General features: G+C 45.5%; 1 protein-coding gene across 5 annotated transcripts in view; it reads left to right on the forward strand.

Annotated features, from left to right (window-relative positions):
* Positions 1-18,102, forward strand: part of LOC143898988 (putative receptor-type tyrosine-protein phosphatase mosPTP-1) — a 269,365-nt gene that overhangs the window by 5,631 nt on the left and 245,632 nt on the right. For 4 of the 5 annotated variants that reach the window (XM_077408870.1, XM_077408871.1, XM_077408874.1 and 1 more), the window contains exon 1: positions 6,156-7,564. The exons of the other annotated variant lie outside the window; for it this stretch is intronic. In XM_077408870.1, the coding sequence (XP_077264996.1) occupies positions 7,471-7,564 (94 nt within the window). In that variant the 5' untranslated portion in view covers positions 6,156-7,470. Of the gene's footprint in view, positions 1-6,155; positions 7,565-18,102 lie in introns of those variants that run through there. 5 annotated transcript variants of the gene reach the window in all.

Below are 18,102 nucleotides of genomic sequence, written 5' to 3' on the forward strand. Positions count from 1 at the left end.
TATGGTGAACGTTTTATAAATTATATGCGATAATAACTATAAGTGGTTTATTTGAGACTTCTCGCAGGTTATTCAATGGAGTCTTTTAGGATTTGTTTTATAAGCTTTTTTCGCGGCTCATAATATATTCCAACCGCATATTATTCTTTGCCCTTTGGGTAAACCGCCGCACTGGGATCCATCATTTTTGCATATCAGGAGAAACGGCGAGACATCAAAATGATATACAACTCTAGTTCTTCTCCTTTAAAATGAACATAGCATTAATACCTGCCTCGTTGCAAAAATGGCCCGTAATTACCCGAAATAAATAAACGCTCGTTACGTATTTATAAATCAAATTTCTTTCGAAAAGAAAAAATTCACCAAGAATATAAGTTATCCTTTCCTAAATATATATTCGCCATTAAAAGCGATTATTCGGCACGATACAGTGCACTAGGAAATTATTTATAGAAATTCGATACAATCCAATACTGTAATTAAATGCAATTTTCTAACTTGGGATCAATTATGTTATATATAATTACATTGGTTTCACGTATTCTCGTCCTCGTGTCTGCGCGTTATAATTTCCTCCCTTTCATTCTGGACGAAGTACTCGCGTTTCTCGGCCTGTATTTCGCCACCACCGTAGATAAAAGTAATGACATTACCATTTGTCTGCATCACTTTACCGCTCTTTCCTTGTCTGTCGCGCAAGCCATCCTTGTAATCGATAGCGCAAGGACATTCGTCCGTCCGTCCAGGCCGTCCGTCCGGCCATCCATTCATCCATCCATCTATCCATCTCTCCATCTATCCATCCCCGCAGCGTTCAGCGCGATGCAAGAAGCGGCCATTATCGTTCTCTTCTTTTTGCGTTCCCGCGTTGTTCCACTTTTTTCGATACTTTCAATTCATAGAAACGAGATTCCGCCACTTATCCTGTACGGAAGTCCCCGCTTCTCCTGTCGGGAGAAGAGTTTTATTATAAACTCTCGCACGTACCTCCCTCGCGATCGGATTAATGAACACGATGGGTTTAACGAAGCGCGTCTCTTTCACCGATGGCGTTCGTTAATAATCTTTGATGCGAGATGTTCCGCGTACGCAGTGGAGCGTTTGATGGAAGGGAATATCGTTCGGTGCGAGAGCAAAAGGCAGAGAGAAAGAAAGAGAGACAACGGCTAAAGCAATATATTGCTTTTCTTGAATTAGAAGTTACGGGATCAATGGCAGACGCGACGACGCGATGCATTTAAGAAAATAACGAAGTATTCCAATCTATGAATATAGAAAAAAACGTATCTTTATAATATTTCATCAGATGCGAAGAATATTACTACACAATGTAATATCCATCACGTGATATTTAATTAAGAATTTCGATAATATCAATAATATCGGATTAATGATTTGTTATAGCTATTCCATTACTATCGACTGTTCCTATTTCGATTTCTGTAAAAAAAACTCGATAAAGAATTCTTTGACTTCAATTTCGCTTCTTGAGCAATGCAAATTTGCATTTGGATAATCAGTAACGCATTAGGTGTGTGTGTCTTTATGTTAATGAGTTCATTGAAAAAGAGAATCCCCATCAGGTCGTATCGTATAGAGTCCACTAATGGAACGTTGACCGATCAAAAAGATCCGGGCGATCGGGAATCACGGCGAGACGTAGAGGATGTCGAGCGAGATACGGGCAGATTTAAAGGTCTGTTTTCATTGCTATTCCGAATCGTGTGCGGGCTTCCGCACGGCTTCCGCATCGAGTTTCCGCTGTCCTGTATGGAAGCAGGCATCGGTTTGATTGGTAAATCTACGGCTGTCCAATGATGCGTATATTTGTCGAAGAATTAGGGCAGCGTTTGCGCGCGCGAGACAGAACGATGAAGATGGGTACGAGGGGGAGGGGGATGATGCAGGTAGGATGCCACCGAGGAGGGTGAATGAAACGGGATGAGAGGATGAGATCGAAGCGAGGTCGGAAAGGGTCGGGGGGTCCCCGCCTCTCTCTCTCTCTCTCTCTCTCTCTCTCTCTCTCTCTCGAGGGCCGCGTCGCGTCGTACAGCACTCTACCGCAATCAGTAAACCTGTAAAACATTGGATTAGGTGGCCCTAGCGTGACCTCGCTCCGACTCCCGTGGACGAGCCAGAGTTCCAATTTCCTAGCTACGGCTCGCGCTATGGAGCGCGGGCTGTACGCGCTCTTCCTTCTCCATCTCGGCATTGCGATACGTTATCCAATAGCGCTCGAATTATTCTCGTTTTATTCGCCGTGCCAGCAGCATGCGCGACCACGGCGCACATCCCGCGCTTCCCGTATCGTAACCGGTTAGCCAGGCCCGCTGCTACGTTCCGCGAGAGAACGATTTATTTCCCTACGTTTCTTCTTCCCCTCGCCATCTCTCGTTCTCTCCTCCCTCCCTCTCTCTCTCTCTCTCTCTCTCGCTTTTTGTCTCTTCAGTTAACAAATTCTTTGCCTTTGTCGCGCGATAAATTTGATTTATTATTATCGTTATTGCGCTTGTTATTCCGCTCGGATGTAAAGTCTTGCCCGCGTAATTCCCGACCTCATGGTCCGCACATGGCCCGTGCGCATCGCGGTTCAAGAGTCGACGTGTCATTATCAATTTATCACTGTCGCCCGCGTTTATTCTCATCGGTAGATAATCAGCCGCGGAATACTGGCGACCACCGATGTCGTCGCTCACCGACTTCCGCGCCGGTCAAGTCGAAAAGACGGCTTTCTTCTCGGTTTCAAATATCCGGAGAGCTACGTCGTTTAGAGTCGCCTTTTCAACCTGAGGATGTTTGCGCGCTTGTTACCGGCCCGATAGCGGGTCTCCGCTATACTTGCCGAATCCCCTCCCCCCATCCGTTGAACGGATTAGTAGCCACTCGACGATGTTTTCATCCGAAATTGTCATGTGGCACATGCAGGTCCTTCTCCCCGAAGAACAAAAAAGGAGAAAAAAGGTAGATAGAGATGGTACGAGGGAGAAAACACCGCGCGCGCGCAAAAGGGATGGTCGCGCGCAGTTCGGTCGGGCTTGAGAGAAAGACGGAAAGCGTGTCGATGTGCCGCCCGGTAGTGGTGGCGGCGGAGGGTAGCGATGGAGGAAGGGAGCTAGCCCCTGGTGCGCTCGCGCACCCGATCGTATACCCCTCGACCAACCCTGTGTGCGCGCGCGAAGTCTATCGCTGGAGAGCCGTCGTTGGAATGGCGTCTACGTCGGTGTGGGTATTCCTGTCGCTCGTACACGAACGGATGGGGCTACGCACACGCCCACGCGTGGCACGTACGAATTTACCCACACAGGCGTGTGCCCCCGCACGTGTATACGACTCGGTCGGTGAGTGAAAAAGTGGGGAGCCGGGATGTGTCGGAGGGTTGCTGAAGTTTCTCTAACGCTCGATGGCGTACCAGTGCGGATCGTGATTCTGCGGGACGCGCAGCGTCGCGGCGTCCTCCGTGTCTCCGGTATCCTCTACCGATCTCGCGCGTCTGTCCGTCCGTCAGCGATCCTAATACCGAGCGGCGCGAACGGCCGTCTTAGGGTCCAGTGCGACGAGAACTGTCGGAGAGGAGGGATTGGAGTATCCATAAGGGGGGGCATGTGGGGGAACAATAAATTCGAGAAAAATATGATACATGACGCCATGATAAGATGCTTCTTATCACTGTGACGATCACGGGACGTCGAGCGTCTTTCTCGAGCGCGGAGAGTTACGTCGATTGCCGTCCGGAAGGAATACGATAGCTCGTCCCGAGGATCGCGCTTACATTTTTCATTCTCCAATGCTTTTATCGTTTCTTTTCCCACTTGAACGTCCCGATGACCGGACAATGGCTGAGAATAAACGTACGGTCGAAGATGAAGGGAATTTATATATGCTGAGAGTATACGTTCATTGACGGTCGAGCCGAACCGGGTCAGCCTTCTTGATCTTGATCGATTGTAGGTCGAGAGCGAGATGCACTTAAATAGTCCTATTGCTTAATCGACGTTTGTATTTCAATAGTTCTCCGTGCATTCCCACTCCCGGTTTCATTAAGGAGTTCTCGGAGCGTAATTGCTCAGAGCCAATTTAGAGCAAAAGAGCGGAGTGTCACTTAAAAGTTAGTCGGATTACCGTTCTTGTTGCGTATTGTGCATCGTCGCTCATTGCCTCGTACCCGCGCCTCCGTAAGAACCGGAGTTGTCGAGTATCTCTATATATCGACTTCGTCGGTTATGACTTATGGTATACATCTTCGCGCGAGCTTCGCCGACGGTACATTCCTTTCCTCTCGATAGCGCAAAAAACTCGCGCGCGCGCGCGCTCGACCGATTAATTTATTTCGCCAGTTCGGAAAACGTATCTCGAAGCGTGGAAAAATTCAGCGGACGTAATTGGTTTCTTGTCGTCTTCCCGTGGGGGTTATAAATTAATAATCGTTTTCTGTGCAAAGCCATGTTTGTTAATCAATCGACAATACTTGCCGCATGAATAATACACGTATTACTGCTTACGTAGCAGCCGTTAATCGCAGTCTGACGCAACACAATATTTCTGCATGCCCGCGCGTATTTGCATGTGCTCGTCGGAGTGGAAGTAAAAATAAATGCGCGCGCGAGTTCTGGATCGTGTCGAATGTTGAAAAATCGCGCAGCCGGCGTGAGTGGCAGTTTCGGCGGACCAGCGAGCAGAATTTGATTATTGCATTTTGAAAGCGTAAAGAATCCGAGAGAGAACTGTTACATTTTGTATAAGATCCTTCCCACTTTGTGTGATATACTTCCGAGCTTTTTTACAATTTATTAATAATTACGCGGTATAACGGTAGTTGAATAAAAAGCGAACTATATCGCAGTTTCTTTCTGAACTAAAGAGCAACTCGTATATATATATATATATATATATATATATATATATATATCCCTCTAGCTAATCTATTAAAATCCACGGAGTTCTGGTCTAACAAGCTCAGGCGGCAAAGGAATCTGTAACATTCCTTGACGTCAACTCGGCGTGTACTCGTTCTCGATTCATCGTGGAAATTCTTGCTCTCGCCGGCACATTAGCGATTCCGCCGGCAGCAGAGGCTCCCTGCGATCGACGCCCGTCGGACCGTATCCAGCTCGGCTCGACTCGACTCGGTTCAGCGCGACGCGGCGGTCGTGTTTTATCTGGATCTCCGGCCGCGGCGATCGGCGAGATCGTAAAACGGCTGGTCGACGGACTCGTTGTCAGTGGTATTTCCAATTGGCCGGTTGCGATCTCTAGAAGGAAACCGGTTCGACGACCAGCCGTGGATGTGTGTACCCCACAGTCTTTCCCGCCTTGCGCGTTTCGTCCCGTTCGTCTCTTTTCTCCTCTTCTCTTTTCCTCTCTCTTTCCTTCACATCTTCTTCTTCCTACTCCTTAGAGCGTCCTGCATTCGTTCTCTTCTTACCCGTATAGTCAAACTCGCGAGTCCACTTTCCGTATCGACTAGTCTCGGCTTTACTTTTACAGTGATACACGCGACGCGCCTGTAATCCGTCGTGACTTCGCGTATCACGTGTGTTTAAAATACCGCGATCGCATGGTATAGCGAGGTATCGACGCTCGCCCGCGATTGAACTTTGGATGTTAACGCGCCGCGAGCTGGTGGCACCATCCGTTTCTGAGGAACGCAAAGAAGGAAACAAAGGCCGATTTACTTGCGACCAGTCAGTGGTCTCTCTGGCGCGATTACGATGGACGTATCCAAGTGCGCGGACGATCGATGCGTAAATGTTTCGCTGAATCTATAGATTGACGCAAAAGAACGAGAAACGCTCGACGCGGAGAGGACTCCGGCGTGACTTCGGCGAAATTTTTTTTAAAATGGTTAGACAGCACATGAAAGATTGCTTTGAGGCACAGGAACATCGAGATTCGGCAGTCATGTAGAAGAAGGTCGACGTCGGATCAAGGGTTTTCGCATTGATTTCCGAGAGAGGTCAACGGCGACTTCAAATCGCTCGCTTTTTAGCCCTGAACAAAGCGGTGAGTTCTGTGATTCGAGCGAGGAGAAAGCGACGAGAAAAGGAACGGAACACGTTTCCAACAAGATGTCGTGAACGTTTCGAGGGAACGCTGGACTGTCTCTGGCGCGCAAATTTTGGGAATTTTTTGCGAGTGGTGGAAGAGAAGTTTGGTTTTCTGAAGTTGAACGAGACTTCGGGGGCCAGCTTGCCCGGAAAATTGGCAGTGTTAGTTCGCGGGGATTTTCAAAGTGCATCGTGGAAGACCGCGCAAGATTCTACCTATGAGTGATGCTTTCGGACGTAACGTCGGCGAAAGTTCGGCCGTTAGTTCCGCTCCGTTGAACGATACCGAGGAATCTTCTTCACAGAGGGCTGATTCCACCGCGCGATTACGCGAGGCGGAACGACGTGGTTGAGAGATCCCAAAAAGAGCCCGCCCGCGCAAAACGGTTGCATCTCGCTCCCGCGATTCATTTATAATAATTGAAGCGATCCGTGCGTCGCACGAACGGTCGCGGCAGCGTATCGTCAATGGCGCACATCCAATCTCTGATCGCCGTATTAGGTTACGGATTCCGCGCGATATCGCGGATATTGCCCGTTCCCGTATCAGTGTACATCCCGACGATCTGGTTTAGCTCGCGAATCGATCAAAAGAAACGAGCGCTCTTACTTCCGTAAGATCACGGAGTTCACGGAAGCAAGCTCGTAGACTCGAGGCTAAAAAAATTTAATATAGGAAGAAACGAATCTATATATATATATATATAAATCCACGAACGCTTAAAAAACAAATGGTTGAAATTAATTAAATAAAATGAGATTAAAGTACAATCGTGCGCTTATAAGTGTATTCGTGCGCCCGTAACACGACGCACACAAACCTAGTGAATGTGAAAAGTGTCGGCTCCGTTATATCGCGCTTGTTCGTAACTCCTCCCTCGTCGGGTTTCGTTTATATCGCGCGCGCCTGCTCATGCTCATTCTCTCAAGCAGTGCGCGAATATATACGTATAACACGAGTGGTAGATCGCGTGCCCGCGATCTCGTGCCCCCGACGCTTGTCGTTACACGTCTGATCCGTAAGTGTAACGAAACTTCCTGTATGCAGTACGCGGTATCGCGCCCTGTCACGGTACCGTAAAAATTCGCGCTGCTGTGGACCATTCGTCCGCTGTTCGCACGGACGGAGGATCTGATCCTCGAATAACAAACAGGGAGACGACGATTCGGCCGAGAGGGAGATATGTGCGGTGTGGGATACTCGTATCGGATCGGACTCGACTATCGGAAGTCCGTACGAATTCGTCGGTACGGCGACACTATTTAGGCACCTGAAACGATCCGTGGGCACAGGACGCGAGGGGGGGAAGAGAAGGAGAGAGGAGGTGTACGTGAGTCGAGGGAGTGCGTGAGCGGTTCTAATCAACGTCAATTGAGTTAGATTAGGGTCGAAGTGGTTCTGAAAGGGGCATCGATAAAAGCCATGGGCATCATGGATGCGTGGAAGGGCGGCCGGATAATCTATGCTTATCTCATATGGGTTGTCTTCAAGGCTGCCACAGCGGGGGGACTTTATGGTGAGTACACGTCCGACCTATGTCTAGTTCGAGGATACACGGTACACGGTTGTTGTCGAATGCTTGCTTCGATAAACTAGGAGAGGTCTTAGGTCGTTCGCGCGATCTTTATTAAACTTATATAATACTAAGAATGTAAAAATATGGGCGCGTAAAAATAAGTATCGATATACGGAGAAGGAAAATAACTTATTTTTAGTGCGAGGAAAATAGCGGCTACGCGCACGAGAACTTGCCGAGAGACTATACCTAAGAGACTTCCGGTAAACACAGCGTCTCTGCCGGTCTCTGGCTATTCAACGCCGCGCCGCCGCGCGCGAGACGTGACATCAAAATTACTTCAACCTTTCGATCGCCGCTCGTATAAATATAGTCTCGCGGAGAAATGCTGCCATTGACTCCCGGTCGCTGCATAGGCTATAAATGTTATATCGATCGTTTTCGCCGCATATTATAGCGAAGGGGTGTGCATCCATCAACATTGTGCGTATTTGAAATTGTGTATGCGGGGGTAATAATACGTGTAAAGTTGCAAACAAATGGAAATGGAAAAAAATTGGACCTGGCCCGCAACCGACAAAGCAACGTTAGTAGAAAATCGAAAGCCTCGTTACGAAAGTTCGATTGTGCAAGGCTTTCCGGGTTGACCGGTGCAAACTCATAGCATGGGAAATTGTGAAAACGTTAATTAACGTTCGCGATGGACTTTCCACGCTAACGCAAATACGCGGAAATATATGTTCTGAATTCTTAACGTACGTGCGGTTTTAATGATAATGAAAATTCGCGGAATATCTCGTTGGCGAAAAATAAAAGAATTATATACGGCGCATTTATTTTCCCCGGCGAATCGTCTCGACTTTTTGGATTAATTCGATGAGCTGTTGGAATAACGAACTGTGACACCGGTATCCCGTTGTTCTATCAATCTGCCAGGGATGATATTCATATATACTTTATGTCATTAATGTATTTACATATTGTCGTATTTAACCATTAAACTGTCTCATCAATCTGCCATGGGTATCATTTATAAACTTCATATCGTTATATATCGTATTTACACGTTGCTGTATGTTTAAACCCACTAATTTGTCTTCATTATTTTTTGTGTAATTTTTCTCATATCCTCGTACATATTGAATTTCTACAAACCGTATAAACTCGTAAGTTTTTGAGGAGCGTGAGTACAATAAGATCGTATTATCTCTGAATTAATTCCGTACTACGGAAGCAGAGGAGGTAATAGACACACGTATTTAGTTTTCATTAACACGTTCGGTGTAAGCGCGAAAGTACCTCTCGGCACATATCGTTTTGAGGAGTTATCCGGGGAATTAATATCGATTGGAAAAGCAGGCGGAGTGAGAAGGAGAGCTCTCTCTCGATGTTTTGCGTGTCGTTAACTCGTTAATGAGAAATATACGACTCGGAGAACGCGTCTCGGAAGAGAGTCGGCAGGTCCTCGTGGCATCAGAGCGGTAGTCGTTTAAATCCCGCAATCGGTGCAAAGGTCGTTCGGAGAATTTTACAATGTCCTATTTCGCTTCCTCCTGGTTTGCCCAGATAGCGGAACGCATAAAGCCAGAGTAAAAGCGGATGTTACTTCGTGGAAGAAGAAGACGCCGCGCCCCGCCGCGCGTTCCGAGCTGCGTTCTCAAGCTCGGCAGCTCGGAGAGTCGAGTTCACATTTTTCAATTTGTATCTCCTTGCCGATGGTACGTGGAGCTAGCCGGCAAGGCGCTATTCTTACGACGTGGGAAGACGGTGCGAAATATATCGTGACGCTGGGTAACGGCAACGGCAAGCGGTATTAAAACTTAGCGTCGCGCGCGTGATTGCCGACATTACTAATCGATCGGGGGCGTGTAGAACGTCATCGCGTTCGACAGGGTAGAAAGTGTGCGACCGACGATACAGATTGATGATGATTTTTGGTACGGGTATCGTATAATGACGCTACGCGCGACGCGTTCACACCGCGCGATGCGATACACATTTTTCATCCGCGCGGCTGCGACCGGCGACGTATGCGAATATTAAATGTTACGTTATCGTCGTATAGATTAATTATGAATCAACGCGTAACCCAGATAGCGCGGGACCATTAATTAATGCGTGTCAAACCGTCGGGACGCACGCGGAAACCGCGCCCGGCCACGCTATGCTAGCTACCATCATATCGGGACCTAACATCCTTCCGGCTTCGTATAAATCTACTATCGCCGTCGCCGTCGCCGTCGCCGTCGCCGCGTTAACATTTCTGCGAAATACCGTCAGCCCTAATGAACACTTACGGGACGGAATATCGCGCGCCCCGCAACCGAATGTAACGCCCATGGTATTCGCGGCTACGGCAGCGGTAGCGGCAGCGGGAACGGGATAAATGAATCGTGCGTGGAAGAAAGGTCGTGCCATGGCACGGAAGACATAGTGGTACCGCGCCCTGCGAATTAAACCTAAGGTATATGTGGCGTACCTATACGTATATAAGTACGTACACCCGTAACCCGTAACACGTGTGCGCCGCCGCCGCTAACGTGCATCCTCACATGGTAGTCGCGTGAACGCGTTACACGCTCCCTATTACATACACGCGCCATATCCGTACGTCCGACTTTCGTGTAAATGGGAATTGCAATTAACGGCTACATTTGCTACGGTCCAACATTACCGCCTTGTCGGAAAGCTCGCCATCCATATTTCTATATATACTCTCTCTCTTTCTTATCTCTCTTTCTCTCTCTCCTCTCTCCCGCCTCCTTTTTTCTCTCTCTCGTACTCCCTTTTCCACCTCGTCCCTTCGTGTATTGGCCAATTACGTATTCTCGAACCACGCAAGAATTTACTGTCGCGTAACCGCTGTCCCGCTGGCTGGTTAAGAGCACGACGGCACGGAAACCGAAGTCGATCACGATCCGAGGATGAGGGTGCACTCCCTATATCGTCCATGGAAATCAGCGGTATCGATTTTCCGTCCGGAAGATCCTTGTGTCCGAGAATTCGGTCGTTCTGAATGTTTCAAAGCGGTTAATGGAATTCGTCAGTGACAGAAATTAGACGAGCGGAATATGTACCGGCCGTGGCGTGGATTCGGCCACGGAATAAATTTATTTTGTCATGAATTGGGCTTTTGGGTCGTTGGAACAAACTGGATAACGGTAGTGCTGGTGTATGAAAATCCGAAACTAATTTCGCAATTATAGCCGCAATCCCGCGCGGTGAAATAAATGTTGTATTTCGGTAACGAGCGTTTGCCAACCGCGCGGGAGAGTGAGAGAATGACGAAAAAGATAAATATCGCCGCATTAAATTTTCGACCGTCGTCGTTAGATGTGTGTAATTCGGGCGCGTTTATATTGATTGCGTGTATCGTCGTCCCTGCAATTTTCGCGACTATATCGCACGTCTAAAGCACGGACGTGGCGTGCGTTGGAATAATTTGTCCCGCTGTCGTTGTTCTCACTTGGCCGTCGGTGTTCCGTAGGCGTTGCACCCGACAACTTCATTGAAAATGCAAAAGACGTTTCGTATATACTCAGCAGTTAGCGCCCCGGCGGCGCGTAAATAAGCCGGCCGAGTTCGTACTTTATTACGTAAGGCGTCTAATCCACGACGTCAAACGCACGTCGATATGCATCCACCTCGGACAGCCGGAGCGAAATTATTTTCACCCTTGATGTTATCAAGGGTTATTATGGCGTCTTGCTATAGACGTCTGTCGCGACCATAACCTTTGAGAATACACAGAGCATTCGATTTTACGATGCTCCGCTGCCGGCTGATGCGGGAATTAAATATTCGTAACATCAGAATCACACGGCTGTAACAGAAGCAAATCAGCTAAAGATAAATGAATTTGAAATAAAAATATGATTAAGTTCTCAAAGTTCTTTAATTAGGAATTTAAGTGGAAGAACTGGCCAGGAAGACTTGAAACGCTGTGTATGGAAAATATCATTTATCTTAAAACTCTGTACTACTTTTTACGCGAAATTCCACTTTTATTTTAAGCTTCGAAGTAATAATGAAAACGTTTCCCGTTAATATGAAGAAGTTATGACTTGATTTTAAGTTATACAACTTGTCGTAACTAAGTTGCGTGCGAATATAATTTTTCAGTGTTCCGCGTATTGTAAGGTCGATATCTTTTCAAGTGTGACATAGCCGATTGCGACGAGCACGATTCATCACGGAGCGCAATTAATCCGCAGCTGCACGAAGGTGTCGTATACCCTGGGTCAGGATCGTGACGACTGCCTGACACGTTATCGCGATCGAGGAAAATCGATGCGAAAGTTTTGAGATTCTTGAACTCGCGCGCGGAAGGAGAGCTTCTCGGAACGCGAGTATATCGATCGTCGTCGTCGCCGTGGCCTGGCAGTTTTGGTCGAAGCGAAGTACGCGAGAGAGGGCTGCGGTAGGTTAGGTCTTTGACCTGGATACCAATGCGTCTTTCGGAGTTAGGCTGGCCATCGGCATCGTCGAAATTGAATTTCTCGAGGACGATTAGACGCCCTCATCCTTCTGGCGCACATGGAGAAATAGACAGGATGCGCAATGCCATATGGCTCCGCGAGGGAAGGTTGGTTAACTCCGGGCGAGAATGTTCCGCAAAAGCGACAACCGAGATATTGGGGTGCAAAGTGCAGGGGCGAAGAAATGATAATCGGGTAATATGATGGCGGAAGCTGAAAATCAAATACGCGAAACGGATCGATTGAGGTATAGCTCTGTGAATGATCGCGAGCTGGTCTCAAAGAAGATTGCTTCGTGAGACGATGCACCGTGAGGTAATGACTTGCGATCGAAATAGATGAACCTATATTTCTTCTGCTATCGTTAATTCTTCTGTATTTTTATCTTGACATTATTTTGTTATGTCTAGGTCAAATTGTTTAAACTCCGAGCCATTCGGAGCAAAATACGCAGATTGAAAGTTCTTATCGTATTCCGTTACAGCTATATATAGTTTATTCCGCATTTAATATGATTTGCGTTATTGTGTTATCAAATATTTCTCAGGAATTTGATTATTGTAAGCTCCTACGTTACTTTCCGAGTTCTACACGTGGCACTCGCATATTTTGAAACATATAATCAAGTTACGCTCGAGGTAGCTCCGAAATCCTTGAATTTCTATTGTCATTTGGATGTGTTATATTGTAAATGTATCTGCTGAGTGCTTCACACACACAAATTTACGTAGAGATTCTACGTAAATACGCGAATCTCTACCTGTTGTTATCCCAGAACGGCGACAAATACCGTCTGTTCTGCATCGGTGGTGCGTTACCCGTGCAAACGACTCGAGCAATGGAATGCCGTGGGACATTCGATAGCTTCGATAGTTTTTCTAATTCTGGGTCAATCAAACGTTCGAGAAATTAGAGCGCGTTAGGAATACTTTGTTTCCACGCGTTAAAACGAAAAGTACGAGCGCAAATAACTTTTTCGAGGCAATTGTTACAATTTAATCATTTTTTCTAGAGAAACAATTGTTATAACGAAATGATACTTTAACAAGAGTTGTATAATATACACTGTGCGCCGCGAGATTCTTTTGTAAAAACTGCACGAAATGATATAGTAGTGAAAATGACATCAACGTGTATTGCAATTCGTCTATGTAATTGACAAATTTACGGCGCGCATATTTCTGTCCCAGTAGCCTTCATCATCGTGAATATTTGGGTGATAAAATAATTAAAATCTAGCTATGTGTGTACGTGTGTATGACTCTTTCTTATAAAGCGGGCCGTTGTAACTATAGCTACGGGTGGTCATAATGTCGTTATCTCGACTGCAATTTGCGAAATTCTAAAAATAATTTCTTTGAAGTAACGTGCCGCGCGATTTATCGTACGTATAAGTCCGTTGCCTCGGTCGGGGCGTATTTTATGTTCGGGATTATCGTTTAATTAGGATCAGTGCGTCTTTATGACTCATTCGCGCAATCCATTCCCCCCCCCCCAGGTTCGCAGCTGCGATGCAAATCGAGGTCACAGGATGTTTCGATGAATTTGCGAAACACGCTGCAATGCGCTCTTTACAAATACTGAAATATAATATTTCAACATTCAATCTTTAAGAGATACATATAACTGTAAAACTGGTCCTATATTTTCGCGTCTCTTTTTCTAATTCTATTACTAATCTTGAAAATGGCTGACATAAATATAATCGAGAAACGCAGGCTTAATAACATATTTTATTTCGATGTTTTTTTTACGAGAGTCGGATTTAAGTATATCGATCCATATCGGTTTGGCGCAATTGCAATTTCGTATTGCGTTCATTACAGTTTATTACCGTGAACAGCCGTGTTTGCGCGTAATATCCGAAATTGTACTTCCATACAGTCCGAGTTATGCTTTTATTAGATTACCGCGATCGCATCACAGTAAATAAAACTTTTTCACAAACATTCAATAACGCGTTTTCGTGCGCGTATGCTTATCGGTTATGGAAGATTGCACCGTAGAATGGCCCTTGCGGCATGGACCCTGTGGCAATCGAATTTCTACGCGAATTTGAATAGATACATCGAAAAATAGAATATTGATAGTATATCCTCTGTACAACATCCCGATTCTTATTCGCATGTGATTGTCGTTCTTAAACGAAACAACATTCGTTGCGCGAATATATCTGCGATTCAATTTTATTCGAATTTGTTGATTTAATTACGTAACATAAAGTATATACCGTACAAATGCGGAATATGTATCTAATTTTGCGGCGGGGGGGGGAAGGAGGGGTACGAAGGTGACGCTCGGCGCTCGCTGTTGTGTGTGTGCAGGTATATTATTTATTATCGTCATCGTTGTGTGCTGCCCTCCCACCCCCTCTTCCTTCCTTCGTTATAATGGCCTGTAACTCCGTAATTACCGCAAGGGCCATTCTCAACTACGGTGTAACATAAAAGCTTGGCTCATTTATGACGCCGAACAACGATAGTATAGTTGTATTATTTATGATGCGGAAGCTCGCGGCGGGTCCCGTACACTGCCCCTTTAAAATCTATAATTATGCCGTGATTCCTTCGCATTTCCCGCTGTTTCCCTATCATTTGCAGAACTGTGCTGACCTTCGCGGTCAGAGTTGTTTCATAATTGGCATGTGCAGTCCAACTTGTAATTATCTTTTGTCGCCCGGCCGGAAGACTCTTCTGCGTGTTCTCTTCCACGATATAGGCGAGCAAATAAATTATATCGCGCACGACGCGGTAATCGGTATTTCTTGTAACAAGCGTGGTTTCGCTGAAATCGCAACGATCACCGTTAATCGTTAAATGTCGGTCAACGAGGTCCGTTTAGTATCGGAGACACGGCGCGTTTCGTCTTATGGTTTTTGTGCGAACGGAGGAGTCCGCGCATTTTTATCGCGAGAGACCCGTCGCGGAAGGGTGGTCCGATTGCTAATTAACGCTAAGTCCTTCGCTAAGCATTGGTGGCCGTCGTTATCGACAACCTGTCGCGGACGTACTATTAGTTACGCCTTATCCAGTAATTCCCGATTAAGAAAATCTCCGCCGTGAATTTCGCACGTCGGCACAATCTCTCAAAACGATATCGCGATTAAAGCGCATAATCGATTAATTTTCAGCGTTTTTATGCGAAGGAGTTTTCTTATAACGACAATTAATTAGACGGTTGCGCGGGTCCGTTGCTTTTCCTACGATTTGCCGTTTGATTTAAATGTTTTATATGAATTATAAAGCCACATCGTGTTATCCATTATTTTTTCTATCGATCGCACGGCATTCATTACTACCTGTTCGATACAGAGTTATACACTTTCCGATAATCCTTTCATATCGGTTTATTAGATATTTAAATATCAATGTCTCTCTCTCTCTCAGAAGGAAAATATATTTAATAATATATTTTTTTCTACTTTAATAATGAATGCCGCAATTATTTTGACATCAAATACATATAATAAAGAACAAAAAGTATCATCAACGAAAATGATTGTAATGCATTGTTGGATATTTTCAATTACATGATTATTTACAATATTATTTTATCAACGGTACGCTTCAAAAAAGTAACTTTGATGTAGTTTATTTAATATTTTGCTTGCATTGTGCAGTTTATTTTATATTATTTTATGACTGATATGACTGGATAAACAGGTAAAACATATTGGTGTACAAATAACTTATCTGAAAAACGTTTTGCAGTTGCAATATTTTTTATTGGATATTTCACCCGTCTTCTCTCTTGAAGGATAATTTAGTTGCGCAAAATAATAGCACAGTGAAGAATACCAATTTTTTATCCGAATTAATGAAAAAGATATAAAAAATAAACGCAAATATTTTTGTTTATATATAGTTATCGATCCAACATTCTTTTTGTTTTAATTTATGATCGTAAGAGCTCGTATTTTCCTTCTATTTGCTTTAATTCCATCGTACGATGCTATATAGGGTAACGCGAAATATCGACGAGTCATAGCGAGCAGTAAAATTCCATGGGATGTGATCCTGCGGGGGCGTACAATGGATCTATTAAGGAGTGCACGCGATGTGACGTGACTTGCGGCAAACCGAATTCTTTGCTCGATGTCGGTATGCCAACATATCTTTACACCTATCACGTTTCTTTGCATTGTGACGTTAACAACGTGCTAAAATATTAATATTAACATAATCCGGGATGACATTTTTCGACATTTCCCACAGGAATACTTTTCTAATATCAATTTTTGCGATATTACATAGAGCTTCTTAAAATTGCACTCATATTTTTCACAAAAATCCTGACATAGATATTTTGTAGTAAGAATTTTATCCGATGCGAAATTCTGTCACGAATTACCAATTATGAATTTTAATATTAACCGTTATTTTATCTAGACTGTTACATTTAATGCTAGAAATTCTCTCGGAACTCTAACTCTTTTTCGAGAGTGTAATGTCTACCGTTCTGAAATGCTAGCTTGCACGACAGATTTTTTTTGTCGATACGAGACCTTTCCGCCTACGGACATAATCGAAACGCGGGCAATACAATGAAAGTGCGGGAGCAGATGACGAGTATGAAGTGGCGGAATGTATGGAGGTATTGCCGTCGCGCGGCAATTGCAATCCGTGGCCAGGCCGTGGGGACGAAAGTGGAAAAAAGCGTTTTGACAGACACGCTTGCCAAGTCGCGTCGCGTATAACCGTAATCCCGCGGGAGTATCGGGAACCCCAAAGCCACGTGTTCCCTCTCGTGTTTCGACGACCCGCCGTCGCCGCCAATCTCTTTTTAATTAAACGGTAGTGCGGAAACGGCGCGCAAAATCGAGCATTCACAATGTGCGGCGCGCGGAAAAGTTTCGAGATATTCTTGTTTGATGATGACGGCGTGCGCGCGCGCGATACAGTCGAGGCTTTTCTTTATCGCGGGTAATGAGTAACTCGCGCGCTTCGTTCGTCTTCGCGGGTCTGGCGTAAAGTTTTAATATATAGGCTTTTGGTATTAGAAGACGTGAGCCGGGAGAATTTTTAAGTCGAGTTGCGCTTTAAAAATACCGCTGCCTGTCATCCCTTTTTGCCGTGAAGCGACGTAGTGCGTCTTATCCGAGGCATAAATTACGAAACGAAAGGAAAATTCGGAACGGGTCGCCTCCCGCCGCGCCACCCGCTGATCCTGGCCAAACTTTCCTTGAAACGTAAGTTTACTCCGAGCGAACAGCCACTGCCAGCACACCATTTTGGGCGCCGAGAGTGGCATTTATTAGCATTTCTCATCCCGTGATAACAGACCCTGCGAGAGCGAGATAATACTTTACAGACGGTCCTCGATTTGAGTAATTAATCTCCCGCATTCTCGGAAAATAGTGTATAATAGAGATTCGCGAATTGAAGCTCCGTAGAAAATTTACACGGTGCGTTATACCTAATATGGACGGCGCGCGGCGGCGGCGTGATAAAACAGAGATTTGTACGGATTTTCGATTCTGTCCACATTGGCAGCAACCATTCCTTGACTGCATCCGCTGAAAGCGATTTCGAATCCGGGGCCGCGACGAATTTTACGCGCGCGCGGATTTGAGGTACGCGAGTGATGACGGGCGAAGAACTTTATGGGTAATCAAAACGTAGTATTTGAATTTCACCATCAGATTTGCGAGTCCGCGCACAAACTTCCCGGGGGCTGTGTTCAAACATCTCCAGATAAGTTTGATATTTGCCACGTGCGAGAGCACATTTCTCTCCGAGAATCTTTCTCTGCTTGAAGAATCTCGTCCGCTGACTTTTACACTCGACTCTAAAACCGAAGGATAAAAGTGTACAACGAGAAGTGTAACGTTCGCGCGCGCGATGTTTTGCGTTGAAAAGAATCGATGAAGGATTTGTTGCTGTTTGCAGACTCAATGATGCTTTATCGTAAGTTCAGGGTCGTAGAATGTTCCGGTAAAAATGATCGGATGCGCATATACAGTTTGACGTTTGATTATAAATAGGAATTTTTTTAAAAACACAATTTTGAGAATTCGTTTGTCCATATAATATGACATGTGTCGTTAATTTAGCGATTGAA

The sequence above is a fragment of the Temnothorax americanus genome, unplaced genomic scaffold (assembly GCF_048541705.1).
Source record: "Temnothorax americanus isolate GAGA-0224 unplaced genomic scaffold, ASM4854170v1 Scaffold25, whole genome shotgun sequence".
In the NCBI taxonomy this organism is placed as follows: domain Eukaryota; kingdom Metazoa; phylum Arthropoda; class Insecta; order Hymenoptera; family Formicidae; genus Temnothorax; species Temnothorax americanus.